The 15,556-nt window shown below is 36.8% G+C and overlaps 1 protein-coding gene across 2 annotated transcripts in view; it reads right to left on the bottom strand.

Annotated features, from left to right (window-relative positions):
* The window catches only part of tnfrsfa (tumor necrosis factor receptor superfamily, member a), a 37,624-nt gene extending 24,847 nt beyond the window's left edge, over positions 1–12,777 (bottom strand). Inside the window, exon 1 of one of the 2 annotated variants that reach the window (XM_079586117.1) lies at positions 12,444–12,777. In XM_079586117.1, coding sequence (XP_079442243.1) covers positions 12,444–12,482 — 39 coding nt within the window. In that variant the 5' untranslated portion in view covers positions 12,483–12,777. Of the gene's footprint in view, positions 1–113; positions 373–12,443 lie in introns of those variants that run through there. The other variant, XM_079586118.1, reaches the window with a different exon arrangement.
* Positions 12,778–15,556: the final 2,779 nt, after the last annotated feature.

The following is a 15,556-nucleotide window of genomic DNA, read 5'->3' as shown; positions in this document are numbered from 1 at the left end:
ACGACAAGTAACGTATAGAATAATAGTGAGCCAACAATTAAATAATCCAATACACTGCGAATTACACATTGCTTAACAAATCTACAAGCAACAAAACCCGTCAGATTTCTTACCATGGCTATCATCGTGGATTTGTCCATCCGATGAGGATGGCGTGTTTCTCCGAGTTTTCCAACTAACGTTATTTGTTTATCCCTTTCACACTCCGAATACAATACTTTCAGACCAACTATTAAAAAACAAGTGACAACGCAAATCAAAGTACATCCAAAGTTTGACGGCCTGTCAGAACCGAATCATTTTCGGCTCTCGGCTGCTTGCTTTCTCATGGAAACGCGGTTGGTGTAATGTGACGCTTTCTCTCTGATCTATGAAAAAGTTAGAGAGCGATCGGCGTGACGTCATGTTACATCCGTCTCATCGACCAATCAGAGAGATGGAGTCTCGACTAATGAAAGAGCCGTGATTTAATGTACTACTGGGACGTTCTTTTAGCCTACCAGTTGTCGCTAATAGCTTACAAGTTATGGCATTTTCAATCTTACTTTAATGTTACATTTCAATGGATAGTTTCACTGGATAACAACTTGAAAAAAAGGACAGCTTTTTACACTGAATTGAAGACACATTTCTAACGACTTTATAAAACCTTACTCTGACAATTATACAAATTAGGTCAATTTAATCACCGTAATCTTATTTAGTCCCCCCCCCCCCCCCCCCCTCTCACAAAAACAAAGTAAAAAGCCTCAAGTGTGCTGCTGTACAGGCAAACAATGTTTCATTAAGGGTGGATTGCCGCCCCATACCTGAACACACCTAAACTGTCTTTATAAATTACCAATTTCCCTTCAAAAATAATTTAAGAGGGTGATACAAGGGGAATTCTGCTTTCAGCACGGAAGGCACAAGGTAATCCTTCATGCCAAGCCTCTGATGCAATGCAGAAGTATTGTGAAATCAGGCCCCTCGTGACCAAATGATCTGCTCCGCTTCATTTGTGCCTCTGAAGGTGTGCATACAAAAAAATGACAAATAGCCTTTATTACAATGGTCACAAAACACAGGGTCTTAAATGGATTACTATCGGAATGCTCAATGTTGTCACAGTAGAACAAAAGTGATGTGGTCTCTATCTTATTTATGTCAGACTCAATGTGTGCGGGTTTGTGAGGTCACTACCAAAGACATACTGTATAATGCTTTTAGGCTCAGAAAAGTATTTTATAAATTATTAGTTGTTATCTCATAGGCTAAATTGAATCATCCTTTACACTAAAAAACAATACATTTCCATTTAGGTTGTTATGCAAATAACCTGTCTGGTGTGTTAGAAGCACTGCTGTCACCATCTTATGATTAAAGCGGTGAGGTAAACTTCAATAAATCTGATGTTGCAATCTTTCCCCTGAGGGCTGAACAGGTGGTTAAAAGGTAACCACGACATTTTTCCCGTTTAATTTTACTCCTGTTGTTAGAAACCAACCCAAACATATGCATAATCACATACTGTCTGTAGATTTTCAAGGCAAATCATGTTTGGGATTTGAGTACTACTTTGCAGAACAGGGAAATGTGTGAATCCAAATCAGAAGAACACAATCATTTACATGCTCAGGTTTGGCATAGACATTCATAGCACAGTATACAGAATTATGTTTCTGATCAGCTTTAAAGGGCACTTTTTCATGCCGTATATAGGTTAGATTTTTATGTTCATAGTCCATGACTTTTGAACTCTATGGCTTTTGTAATGGCCCAGATTTCTTACAGAATAAAATAAACACATTACTTGTTTAAATACAAAAGCAAAATCACAAGGGAACATATGGATTTTTTTTAAGACATATGGATATGTTCATGCATACTGCCTTACCTCAGTAGTCTCTCTAAACATCAGTACAAAAGGTGGCAGAAGACACATTGACAACCTGGTATGCATGCTATGCTGAGAGCTTAGTCTAAAGAGGTTCAGAAAATATAATAGAGAGAGAGAGAGAGAGAGAGAGAGAGAGAGAGAGAGAGAGAGAGAGAGAGAGAGAGAGAGAGAGAGAGAGAGAGAGAGAGAGAGAGAGAGAGAGAGAGAGAGAGAGAGAGAGAGAGAGAGATTAGAAGAAGAAAAATATATCGTTTTTTTGGCATTTTAAAATATGTGAATAGATGTCTTAAAGATCCAATAATCTTCTCAGTGTCATACAATAATCCACACATCTGTGCAGCTGTTTGGGTGGAATGGTCATTCAGTTTGGTAGATTTTATGTTTCCATGAAACAACGCATATTTTACATCAAATATTAAATCAACTTTCATGCCAGATGGTTTTTCATGCATAGATCTTCCCCAATACAAATTCATAATGACTAGTACCTAAGAATAAAATTAATAAGTAATTGGCAAACCGTGAAAACCAAGGAAACAGAAAGGAAAAAACAGGAATCAATACTAATCAACTTGGGGTACGTTTACATGACAACGATGTACTAAAATGGAAAAGGTTTTCCTTTGCGTTTTTTTAATGTACAGATGACAACGTTGTTAAAACGTTCCCATTCACACGGATCCGTTAAACGACTAAAAACGCTGTATTATTCATGCCAGGCCAGAAGTTGGCGATCTCCCTTTGTAAAGAAACACTACAAGCTTATAGGGCCCTATCTTGCACCCAGCGCAATTGACTTTGTACACCGACGCATGTATCATTCCTATTTTGCACCCGCGCACAGCGGACTTTTCCCTCCACAGACGCATGTCGGTAAATTAGGGAATGAACTTGCGCTCGCGGGGGCGGTTCAGCGCAAAGAGGAGGCGTGTTCCGGCGCAAAACTTCCCTGGTGCTATTTTCCAGTTTTAGAAAGCAATTGCGCCACTGACCAGGAAAAAAACAGTCTAAAGACAGTGGCGCGTTGCGCGTTAGTGATATGGTATTTTAAGGGCGCGTGCTTTGCCATAATGTAGCGTGTTAACGCGCATCCACTTTGATTCTCTAATATAAACAGACGCAGCAGTTTTCATTTTTGCAAATCATACATTATTACAAGGAAAAATATTAACACACGAGGGAAATCATTGTTGTGTCCGTGAAGATGTGAAAAAGATCTATCTAGATTAAAAAAAAACAACAATCTAGATTAGGCTACATTTACCCAAATGATACGCCTGTTTAACCGAAGCTTATTTGGGTGGGTTTCTCCCATCATCCCCAGTGTCACTTCTCTGTGTTTTACGGTCCTGACGAGAGCGTCGGTCTCCTCGGCTGTGAATCGCTCCTGGCGTGCGCTGGCAAACCCGCCGTTATAATAGCGATCCGCGTTGGAACAAGCACTCCTGCTCTTAAAGGGAATGTGAGAGGACGCTCTGATTGGTTTATTTCACGTTACGCCCAAACCACACCTATGAATAATGAAGCGACTTCAGACCAACCCCTTTTAGATTTGCGCCAGGCGCAATAGTCATTTATCCCGCCGGGAAAATAGCAACAGCGCCGGGATCCGCCCACAAAGTTACTTGCGCTTTGAGCTTTGACACTTGCGTTTCAGATCGTTAAAATAGGGCCCATAGACTGAACATGTAATACACATGTGTATGACATCACAGTTTTCACAAATGCGCGATTTTGCAGTTAACACAGATAACGGTATCGTTTAAAAAAAACTTGCACTTTGAAACCCGTTTTCAAAAGCTTGTTTTCAGGCCCCCAAATGACCATTTTCATGAAAATGAACGGCCAAAACGCATAAAATGTTTTTAGTTGAAAGTGGTGTTTTGTGAACGGCCCCCAAGAGTCTATGGAAAACTAAACTCAAATTTACATCTAGCTAGTAATGGGCTTTATTAGATTAAAACATCCACTCTGTTACTTAATGCATTGTAAATGTAACAGGGTGGACAACTGCCACAGAATGTGAATTTGACATTTGAAATATTTGAACAGGAATATTAGGTTATACTAGCCTGAGCTTGATAAGAGTGTTTTTATGACAGACACAGACACTCCCTCTGACAAGACTGAATAAAAAAATTGAACTTCAAAACTGTTTAACAAACCTGCTCAACCAAACTGACTAGGAATGACCCAGAAACCATTGCTTTTTACAAATTTAAAATCCATATTATACATAATAATAAATGAATTTATAGCATAGCAAATTCTTTATATCCGACAAATAAATTCTTGCGCAGAAAGAAAAAGGCATTTAAGAGCGCTGTGGCGAGCCTGTGATGACAAGTTGGGAATGCCTTCTGCTGTTTGGAGTTGAAATCTATTGGAAAACACCACATATGTATTATTGTTCACATTGTGGGTAGGGCTCCCTCAGCATAGCGCTATGAGTAATGCCTGTGGCCGGCCGCAGAGAATGCCACTCGCACACACTCCAATGAATTAAGGTCAACTTTGCATGGCAGTGTTGCTTACAGGCATCTGACTGTTACTTTTCACACTAGCTTAATTAACCAAGTCTGCGCTATTCCCCTCAAAATCTCTCTTTCACTCCCACACGCATAAACAAACAAAGCATGAAGTCATTATTCCTACTGTTTTTGGAGCTCAAAGTGCACATGGAAGGGCCAGACAGTGAACTCATGCCTGATGGTGGATTTACCGCTGGACAGGCCTAATTATCACATATTTTTGCCATCACTACATTAAGAAGAGATTCTTTCCATGCCTCCTCCTCTCCGTTTAATTATTTTTAAGGGGAAGGGTTTTGGGTGAGTCCAAGGACACTGTTTGGAATGCTGGAAGATGTTGCACAAACATTCGCATGGCTAAAGGGTTTTTTTTTTTGGTGAAGAGGGAGCAGAAGTATGCAGTGAGAGGAACGAGCAGATTATGTTTGACAAAATACAGGATGGTGGCGGTTGACACCAGGATACTCTCGTCTGGCATGCAGGATGTGTCCCATAATTCAGAGCAATGATCTGTGTGGCCTCATGCTCGGGTAAATGTGAAGCAGAATCGTGTTTTTGTGTTCTATAAATCATATCGGTGTATACATTTTTGAGAACAAGTGAACAGGATGTTCAGCACATGGCACTGACAAATGCTTGGAAACGGTTTTGATTTGGTACAGCTACTTATCAAGATTGTAAGCATGACTCTTTGAGAAGATTTTAGTCTATCAATGTCACAACACATATGGACACACACATGCTGTTTATTGTTTTGTGGAACACACAAAAAAGCAATTTTCACATTCTTTTGATTTTTTCTCCATACAATATGTTTATAGTGACCACTTCTGAAAAAATAACATTAAAAACGTGCATACGGGTGCAAAAGTTCATTCAGTAATTCAACTTAAAAGGTGAAACTAATATATTATATAGACTCATTACATGCAAAGTGAGATATTTCAAACCTTTATTTATTATCATTTTGTTATAATATAAACCTTTTCACAATATTCTAATTTTGAATTTGGGGTTTTCATAAGCTGTAAGCCATAATCATCAAAATTATAACAAATAAAGGCTTGAAATATCTAATTTAGCATTTAATGAGTGTATATAATATATTAGTTTCACCTTTTTAGTTGAATTACTGAAATAAATTAACTTTTGCATGATATTCTAATTTTTTAATTTTCACCTGTATAGGCGGGTCCACTAACTGCGGAGATGACGAGTCAGCACAACAATATGAGCTGGATGATAATTAAATAACTGAATATTTATTTGATGTGCATTCATTGTTATATTTGCATACCTACTACCTACATGGGGGGGGAATGGGCCAAGTCAAAAATGGCCAAATATTTAGTAGTCTTTTAATCAAATGACTGGTCAGGAAATAAGCAAGAATTGCACAAATACTGTAGATAAAGGAACTTAGCATAGAATAGCCTTCCCTAACTTGCAGACAGCTTTTTACAGGAAGAAGAGTGAGTGTTGTTCCACTTAATGGCTTCTAACAGTTCATGAGTAGTTGAAAAATGTCTCCCAGTTCGTTGGAATTTAAAGGGATAGTTCACCCCCAAAAAATGTAATTGTCATTTACTCACCCTTGTTCCAACCCTATGAGATTCTTTCTTCTGTTGAACACAAAAGAAGATATTTTAAAGAATGTTGGTAACCAGACAGTTGACGGTAGCCATTGACTTCCATAGTAGAAAAAAAATACTATGGAAGTAAATGGGGCCCGTCAACTGTTTGGTTACCAACATTCTTTAAAATATCTTCTTTTGTGTTCAACAGGACCATGAAACGCATACAGGTTTGAAACCATATGAGTAAATTACGACAGAATTTTCTTTTTTGGGTAAAGTATCCCTTTAATGTGAGACTAAATATTCTGGACTTTGACCAGGCCAAAATATGAGCCTGATGGACTTGTTTTCAAGTTACTTCTTGGTTGTCTTTGCAATTTTGGCAGGAGCATTGTCTTGTTGAAAAATAACATTTGATCGTTCCTCTTTAGATAACAACTTTTCATTTGTGGGAAGCAAGCCATTCTGCAATATTCTCCTTTACTCCAAGTATTAAATGACTTTTCACGGTGAAGTAGCTCACCAATACCAGCAGCTAAAAAGGCTCCTCTCGCACAGTGACACTCTTCCTCTATGCTTCACTGTGGTAGAGATGCATGTATTATTATATTTCTCACCAGGTTTTCGAAGAGACAGCTCTGGAGCTTCACCATGCAACTCGTGTTTCATTGTGATTCATCACTCCACACACAGCTTCCCATATTCTGCCAAAAACATTCTGTCTTTGATGTTTTTCTGAGACAGCAATGGCTTTTTAAGTATTGCATTTGCTTAAATGTGGCTAATTTCCTGACCAATAATTTGTGGTTAAGACAATCAAAAGCTTAATGTTTAGCCATTTCGGGCTCTTTTTTTCTTTCTTTTTTTTTTCCTGGGAGTGTACAATTAATCTATTTGGCATAATCAGTTTCATGCCACTTCACAGAGTGGATCCTCAACATGTTTAAACAGGGATTTTGGCAAAACAACCTGAAAGTCTTGCTACATCGGTAGGACGTATAAAGATTCCTAGAGACAGACTTGGGATAAGAATAGTAACAGAAACTACTTGTTAAAAAAAACTGTTCACTATGTTTTAGAATGAGAATACACACATTTCCTCAAAAGTGTGTCTACAGAACAATAAAGAAAAAGGCTCTATTTGTGGCCCAAATGTTTGCAACACTTGAAAGATATTGAATACGTTAATATAGCAATTTTTATTTAATATTTAAATGATACAATTTAATTGTAACAAATATACGTTCATGAGTATTTACTAAAAAAAAAATTGAAGAAATAAATAATACATTTTATAATAAAATAAAAAAATTGACAAATTAATAGATCTATTAATATAACTGTTTGAAATTTTAGAAAAAAGTTAAATACAAAATTAGGTAATAAATTGTTTGACACAAATTGACAAATAAATAGAAATGTAAAACTTTTTATTGAATTCATGTTTTCCCATGTAGTCAAATTGGACAATAAAATAATAGATTTTTAAATTGACAAATAAAATTAACTTGACAGTATGAAGGCCGCGGTCATTGTTTGCCTCTTCCTCGCTCAAAGAAAATTATGAGCGTTTGTCTTTTCACATTCCTTCCTGTGTTTGCGGCTTTCACATATACGTGTGTGTGGGTTCATGCGATTTCTCAAAAGCCGGAAATGACTTCATATTAAACTTGCCTGACAAAAACAAACCTGACTAATGAACAACCCACGAACACCTGGGCACACCTTTACTGTTACTAGACCGGATACACCCACACAGTCAAACCACATAGTCAAAGTTTGTATTGCATAATCATGTGTGAGTCCAGACATCCACAACCAAAAGCGTATTGTATGAGGAACAACAGATCCATAATACACCACCGTGAGTGGAAACGAAACAGCATGAAAGCACAAAACTCACTTATCATTTCCTACATTTTGCCAGCTACCAACCACAACGCATAGCCTACTATTATTAGGTCTCTAATTTGTATGATCCTGTTCATTTTAATCAGATGAGGCCATATGACCTGTTGATAAACTACACGCCTGCGTTTTCTCTCAGAACAGATGGGAAATGACACAAGGAGGGGGAAACAGGGGCTCTGAACTGGAGTCGAAGCCTAAGAGGAAAAAGGAGTGAAAATAAGGGAAGGAAAACTTCCTGAGCGTCACAGGCTGCTCCAGTGACGCCTTCTCATTGTTTCTCAAGTGTTTAAAACAGAAAGAGACACAGACTTGAACTTGCTGCTGTGAAAGCTGCTGATATGTTTATAGTTTCGCGTCTGTGAACTCGCCGTCGGATTAAATGAGTTCCTGTTGCAAAATGTACCCATGTGACAGATGTAACACGTGACTACGTTTGTCTACAAGTGTGACACTCCACGGTTCAGTTCAGAACCGTATAGAAACACGGTCATGTGCTCAATGTATTCATCATGTCAAATATCTCCGAAACACCTCTCCATTTTGCCACAGAATGTTCCAGCAAGTCTTCACGTCCACACATCCCCTCATTTACCCTCTTCTTACAATCATCAACACCGACAATTCACTGAGAAACAAGCCGGACACGGCCACAGGCCTAAAAATAAACCCTAACGGCTCCCTAAGGATTTCATTGAGTCATCTGCATTATACAAGCTCTCAGTGTCCGTTTATGTGCTCTTAAAAGTAAATGAACTATCCAACTTTCCAGAAACAAGTAAATAAGTTTGAATTTCTGAAAGTCTGAAACTTTCACCGTGAAAATGATCTCGGACAGAATGTTCCTTTCATTTTTCCGGAGCTCTGTGGTTGCAGAAGTGGAATTTGCAACCCCTGAAACGGTTCAAAATAGGTCATGCTAACTCCACAGCACTGGAAAACAATCGCAAAAAAACACAAACAAAGAATTCAAGGGCTTTCCCAGGGATAGTTAAACCATCTGAACGCGATTCCTCGACACTCCTCGTTGGTCTATTACCATAATTCTGACCAAAGAAGACCTGAGAAGCCAGGTCCATGCATCTTCACAAGGCATGTATTATCTAAGAGTAAATCCGGTAATTTAGTATGGCTGCCGGTGATAAGGGCGTGTATTTTTCCTGTGTCACGTTGTCTATTCAGATCACTGGAGGATAATGCTCTCCTGACCCCAGCACTAGTCTGCTCCCCATATCACTTTCTCCCTGTCTCTTTCTTTTATGATCCGTGTCTTTGTGTTTTGTCTTTACGAATACAAATGCACTTCCACTCTCTCTCTCTCTACAGTCTACAGCAAAAGAGCAGAGTATATCAATCGCTCGCTGTCTACAATTCCTACTTTGTCTGTATACAGAGCCAAGGAATATGAAAAGAATCCATTATTCAGTTTGGTTCGATGCTCCACTTTAGACACTCGACTACTATAAGTCACTTTGCAACTATCATGTAACTATAGTACATTTAACTCTCATTAGAGTATTAGTAGACAGAACTAATTTAGTTTTTCCTATAGTTCAAACCGTTTAAGGTTTTCTTTCTCCAAGTATTTAATTCTTGCAGTCATTATCTAAATACTATGGTCCCCGGAAAGGATTTGGACAATTAAGCCACACTTAAAACTGCATTCATTGTATCGTCATAGCTAATAACTAACAAAGATCTGCAAACAAATACTTAGACTAGTGTTTCAAAAATCTAAAGTCAAATAAATAGCCTTTTCAGTATACATGTACAAGTGACGTCTAAAGAAAACAGTAAATATCAAGTTAAATATGTGAACAGTGTATTTTGTGTATGAAATTATGCAATGTTTTAATAGTGTGTAATGTATTTGGGATACATACATGTAACATGCTAGTTATTAGATTAGTTGCAGATAGACAAAGGAGACATTTTGTGTCATTTCAACCTTTGATTTAAGATGTGATGAAAATTTCGAGAACACTTTTTTTGTGATGCAATTTTGTTAATGGGCAATTTAATTAAAATCATTCAAATTTAGTCAACTAAATAAAGTTTGAAAATGGGTTTTGTTTTTAAAGGTAACAGGGCAAAAAAATGCCCTCATTTGAAGAAAAGTGCTTGTGCTGAAAAGCTATTTATTATTTGTTAATGCAATGATATCCATATTACCGGATGTAGCTTAAGCATCCAATTTAATACAGTCGCTAGCGTTGAGAATAGCTATTCTTTCAGCAAAAGACTGAGTAATATTTCTTCAGATATGCGAGGAATCTTTAGCGGTTCCAGATGTCGAATATCAGCCTGTGATTTAGCTTTCAGCAGGACCCCTGCCTAAAGGATGGCTTGTCAGAGTTTTAATTTAGTAGACATGATTAAATGTTTTCTAAAGCCTCAAAAAAGCTACATAATGGACTGATGTTACCTCAGAAAGTATGCTCATTCACAACATAGGATTTCACACAGAACATACAAATTGCAAGTAACACAATTTGAAATTTGGAAAACCAAAATAGTATTTTTTTTTTTTGGTAAAACATGCTCCAATAATCTTTCAGTAATCAGTACATCGTAGAGTACACACACACGCACGCACGCAGTAAACTATTTTGAAATTGTCCTTTCTGAATTAATTACCATAAAGAGTATTAGCCTATTGGTAATGTGCAAGACTGAAGCAGGTGGTGTGTTGCAATAGTGGTTTGTCTGAATCAGTGTACAGACTCATAAACACTGCTGAAGCCCTCCTCATTGGCCTTGACCCCTGTGCACCCTCCCTCCCTCGGTTCTCTCTCCCTTTTGTGTTTGTGTGCTATTGAATGTCTGCCCTCCCCGAGGGCTCAAGACTGAGACCAGGTCTTTAATGAGACATGGGTCACTATGCACAGTCAACCTCAAGACACACACACACACACACACAAGACACTTGGGTAGCTTATGTGGGTGGGTGAAAATGATAGGAAAGGAGAAGCGTGGAAGATGAGAGGTGAATGAGAGATACACTTACAAAAAGCTGAAGCAGTAGTACTGTGGTATCGGTATAGTATCAGATATGGTATGGTATCATAGGCCTTTGCACAATGGTATCAGAGTTACTTCAGAAGCATCCATAAAATAAATTAACAATGCATGCATGAATGTTAAAAAGTTTGGGGACAGTATTTTTTTATTATTATTAAGTTAATATATTTATTTTGCAAGGACACAATTGATCAACAGTAAAGATATTTAAATTGTTACAAAGGATTTTAAATTAAAATGCTGTTTTCCTACTTTCTATTCATCAAATAATCATGGATGTAGCAGTTTCCACAAAAACATTATGCAGCACGACATTGATAATAATAAGAAATGTTTCTTGAGCACCAAATCAGCATAAAATGATTTCTGGAAGATCATGTGACACTGAAGGCTGAAGTAATTATGCTAAAAATTCAGCTTTGCCATCACAATACTTTACCATTTTAAAATATATTAAAAATAGAGGGAGGAAACAATTCATAATATTTCACAATATAACTATTATTGTAATATTTTTTAACATGGTAAATATCCAAAAACAGTGCCATAGTCCACATGTACTTTGAAATGGAGAAATTTAGTCCATTTTCTTGAACCATATAATTTATATGGCACTCCAAAGTACTTTAAAGTATTACCATAATACATGTCTAAAAACATGCTACTGTATTGTTGGTTAGTTAAACATAACAGTGGGGAGGTTTTACGGTGAGTAACAGGAAAAGAGAAAACAGAATGATGTCAAGACTTGGGGTGGAGGGCCTCAAACAAGAGGAGTAAACAGCAGGAGAGAGGATGTTTGTTTGTGTGTGACATCACCGGTTTGGCTGTTGATCTGGGCATGAATACATGTAGGCTATGGGTGGAGACTCACTTTCAACTCACTAACATACAGTAGAAATGTGGTCTGATCAGTCACCTGACACTGATGACACACACACAGCGATTAAAGATTTACCACTCTTTCTCTATCACAAAGAAAGACACTTAAAGGGATAGTTCACCTAGAAATTATGCATAGAGCCCAACTCATATAAGTTAGGCCTAGGCAGGCCTACATACACCGCATGGTCATTTTGATGGACAGGCTCGTAAAATTCGGGCATAATCTATTATTACTACCCGTCATTTTAATTTGCTTTAATTTTTTTCTTCACATTTTCATTTTTATTCACAAACGGACAGGACAATATAGGCTAAATCACGCATTTATTTATGCAGAGAAAGTTGAACAGTCACTTTTCAGGTTGCATCATGAATGTTTGTCCAAACAAAATCGCAATACGCGTTGTAACTACTTTTAAAATTCTTTAATTTTAACATTATAAATCCTGTCCATTTTATAAATAAATAAAAATCCAACCATAAATAACGTTTTGACGCTCTTTGTTGTGGCGCGAGAGGTCACTGTAGCCGTAGCGCCTGGGAGTTCAAGCGAAGCGGAGCTCGAGTGAACGCGATCAACGCGAAAAGTTACAGAACGAAATAAACATCAGAAAATATGTTGAAAGATACAGTCCGACTTACCGAAATCCGTGTCACGTAATCGCTCAATCGGTGTTTCATTTCATCTGCAGATAGACGCCAAAAAAACGTGTAAATAATGTCACGGTCGGTAGGCCCTACCTCAGAAAAGCCATGCGTTGACCATTAACTTGATTGTCAGCAAGAGCGCATGCACTCGCCACCAAGTCAACAGGGTGAGAATTACAGTTAGAATACAAATTATACCACTATATCACCAGTGTAATCTGTCAAAATGACGGACGGCTTTCAGATTTGTCCTTCACTGCTAATATATATATTTTTTTTTTTACTTCAAGCGACTTCTAGCTAGGCATATAGCCCTACACTGCCGTTCAAAAGTTTTGGATCGGTAAGATTTTTAATGTTGTTTTGAAAAAGTATCTTCTGCTCACCAAGGCTGCATTTATTTGATAAAAAATAAAAAAAATATAAAAAAAATAGGCTAATATATTACAATATATTGTGAAACATTATTACAATTTAAAACAGATGTTTTCTATGTGATTATATAGGATACATGTAATTTATTCCTGGGATCAAAGCTGAATTTTCAGCATCATCCTTCAGAAATCATTCTAATATGATGATTTGATGCTCAAGAAACATCTCATTATTATCAATGTTGAAAACAGTTATTTACATTTATATGTCAGGATTATTTGATGAATAGAAAGTTCAAAAGAACAGAAAGAACAGAATTTATCTGAAATATAAAGCTTTTGTAACATTAAACACTACCGTTCAAAAGTTTGGGTCAGTAAGGATTTTAATTTGAATTTTTGGGGGAAATAAATAAAATAAATCTATACTTTGGATGAATTAAATTTATCAAAAGTTACAGTAAAGACATTTATAATGTTATAAAATATTATATTTCAAATAAATGCTGTTCTTTTGAACTTTCTATTCATCAAATAATCTTGAAAAAAATTTACACAACTGTTTTCAACATAATAATACTAATTAATGTTTTTTTAAGCATCAAATCCACATATTAGAATGATTTCTGAGGGATCATGCACTGAAGACTGGAGTAATGATGCAGAAAATTCTGCTTTGATCGAAGGAATAAATTACATTTGAAAATATATTAAAAATAGAAAACAGTTATTTTAAATTGTCATAATATTTAACAAATATTTTATTTTTTAAATCAAATACTTCTTTTAGATGAGACTTTGAGACTTATTTTAAAAACAAAAAATCTTACCGATCCAAAACTTTTGAACGGCATGCAGTGTGTGTGTTAGTGTATAGGCCTATATAGCCTATATATACACACACATTATTAGAAAATAATGTATACTGTATTTGTCTGATTTGGGCTCGAAAGCTCCCCATTCATTGTAATTGCATTGAAAAAAGGGGCCAGTAGTGCAATATCATATTTGTGATGAAGAAAGTTTGGAACAACATGAGTAAATTATGACAGAATATCAATGTTTGTTTAACTATCCCTTTAAAAGAAGCCGATTTCAAATGTTCACATTCCACAGAGGCAACTATTCTGGGGAAAAAAAGAGATCAGCACAGTTTGACACAGATGACTCAGTGAAATAGACAGAGAAAATAAAGGAAGGAAAAATGAAAGAGTGGCACAGACAAGAATAAAGAAAAACAGACGGGGGACTAAATGCCAATGTAAAGAGAGAACAGGCCTGACGAGTTGAAGAAAGAGGGGAAAAGGAACATAATAAATGAGGGAAGGACAGAAGGAGACAGTGAGCAAATAAAGATGAAAAAAGCTCTGACAGACACATAGAAGAAAAGAAAATGAGACAGAGAGAGACAGTTGATCCAGACTGTTGTCTGATCCGGTTTAAGGCAGTTGGCCCTTGGCTTCTTACCAGGCGTAAATGTACAGTAATTCAAAGCATGCGACTTGTCGTCGGCTGGGGAGAATGTGTGTGTGTGTGTGTGTGTGTGTGTGTGTGTGTGTGTGTGTGTGTAAACACAAAGAGTATGCATCTGTCACCTCCAGAAACACACTAATTCACTCAAACAAGGTCTTTTGTAAGACGTACTCATCAACACAGGTGATGACATTACTAAATGTGTTCATGCCGACTCTAATATGATTGCTATAGTTACTGTCCCGTATAAGACAGTCTGTGTTCCACCTCTGTGCCTGAAGCTTCACCCTCAGAAGTACTGATGCCCATTAAATGTGGCACATCCCGATTTACAGTCAATACATATTAGTCGAAGCAAAAATCGTAACTGGGGGAATGCAAAATGGTTAGTTCTGACTCTGAAAATTTGACTGGATGCAAATTTGATTCTACTGTATATTACTATGGCTATATACTGTATCTATATCAAACTATGAATCTAACAAAAACATGTCCAGATCACATATCAACCCAAAATCCAAAGAAAAAAAAAAGTGAATATACCAATGCAGGAAATGTTTACTGTAATTTTGGTGCTATCTAGAACCCCCCTCCCCCTCCCCCTCCCCTCCATCTCTTCATGGCTGGCTTTTCCATTTCAGCCCTGCTGTGCACTCTTCCATGAGTTCATAGCTGAAGATGTGGAATATTGTCTGCAGCAGACTTCATGCTGAAATGTAACCCGGAGGAATGTCTTTATGAATCCTACTCCATCATGATCAAACGTTACGAAAATGTGTGAACTCGGAGCAATGAAATAATGGAGCCTAAAATCAAAAATAGCTTTGCTTAAACTATAAATGTGACAGTCTAAGCAGGCGCAGGGTTGCTTTTTGGAATCCTACCAAATTTAGTCACACTTTAGATTAGGGTCCAATTCTCACTAACTAACCATTAACTATGACTTTTGCATCAATAAACTCCTAATTACTGCTTATGAATAGTTAGTAGGAATTATTAAGGGATGTAGAATGTCATGCAGAATACGGCTTTAATATGAGCTTTATAAGAACTAATAAACAATATCCTATAGTAATATACATGAGAATTGGACCCTAAACTAAAGTGTTACCCTAAATTTATATGCAACAAAACACTATTGTGCATAAATTATTACAAAAAAAGAAAAGAAAAGACAATCACATCAAATGTGATGCACCCTATGGACTTTTGGGAATTTTTTTAAATTATAAGGTGTTTTTTAAACATATATATAATAAA

This window comes from Phoxinus phoxinus (genome assembly GCF_949152265.1).
Source record: "Phoxinus phoxinus genome assembly, chromosome: 17".
In the NCBI taxonomy this organism is placed as follows: domain Eukaryota; kingdom Metazoa; phylum Chordata; class Actinopteri; order Cypriniformes; family Leuciscidae; genus Phoxinus; species Phoxinus phoxinus.
This window is presented reverse-complemented; position numbering and strand designations above follow the sequence as displayed.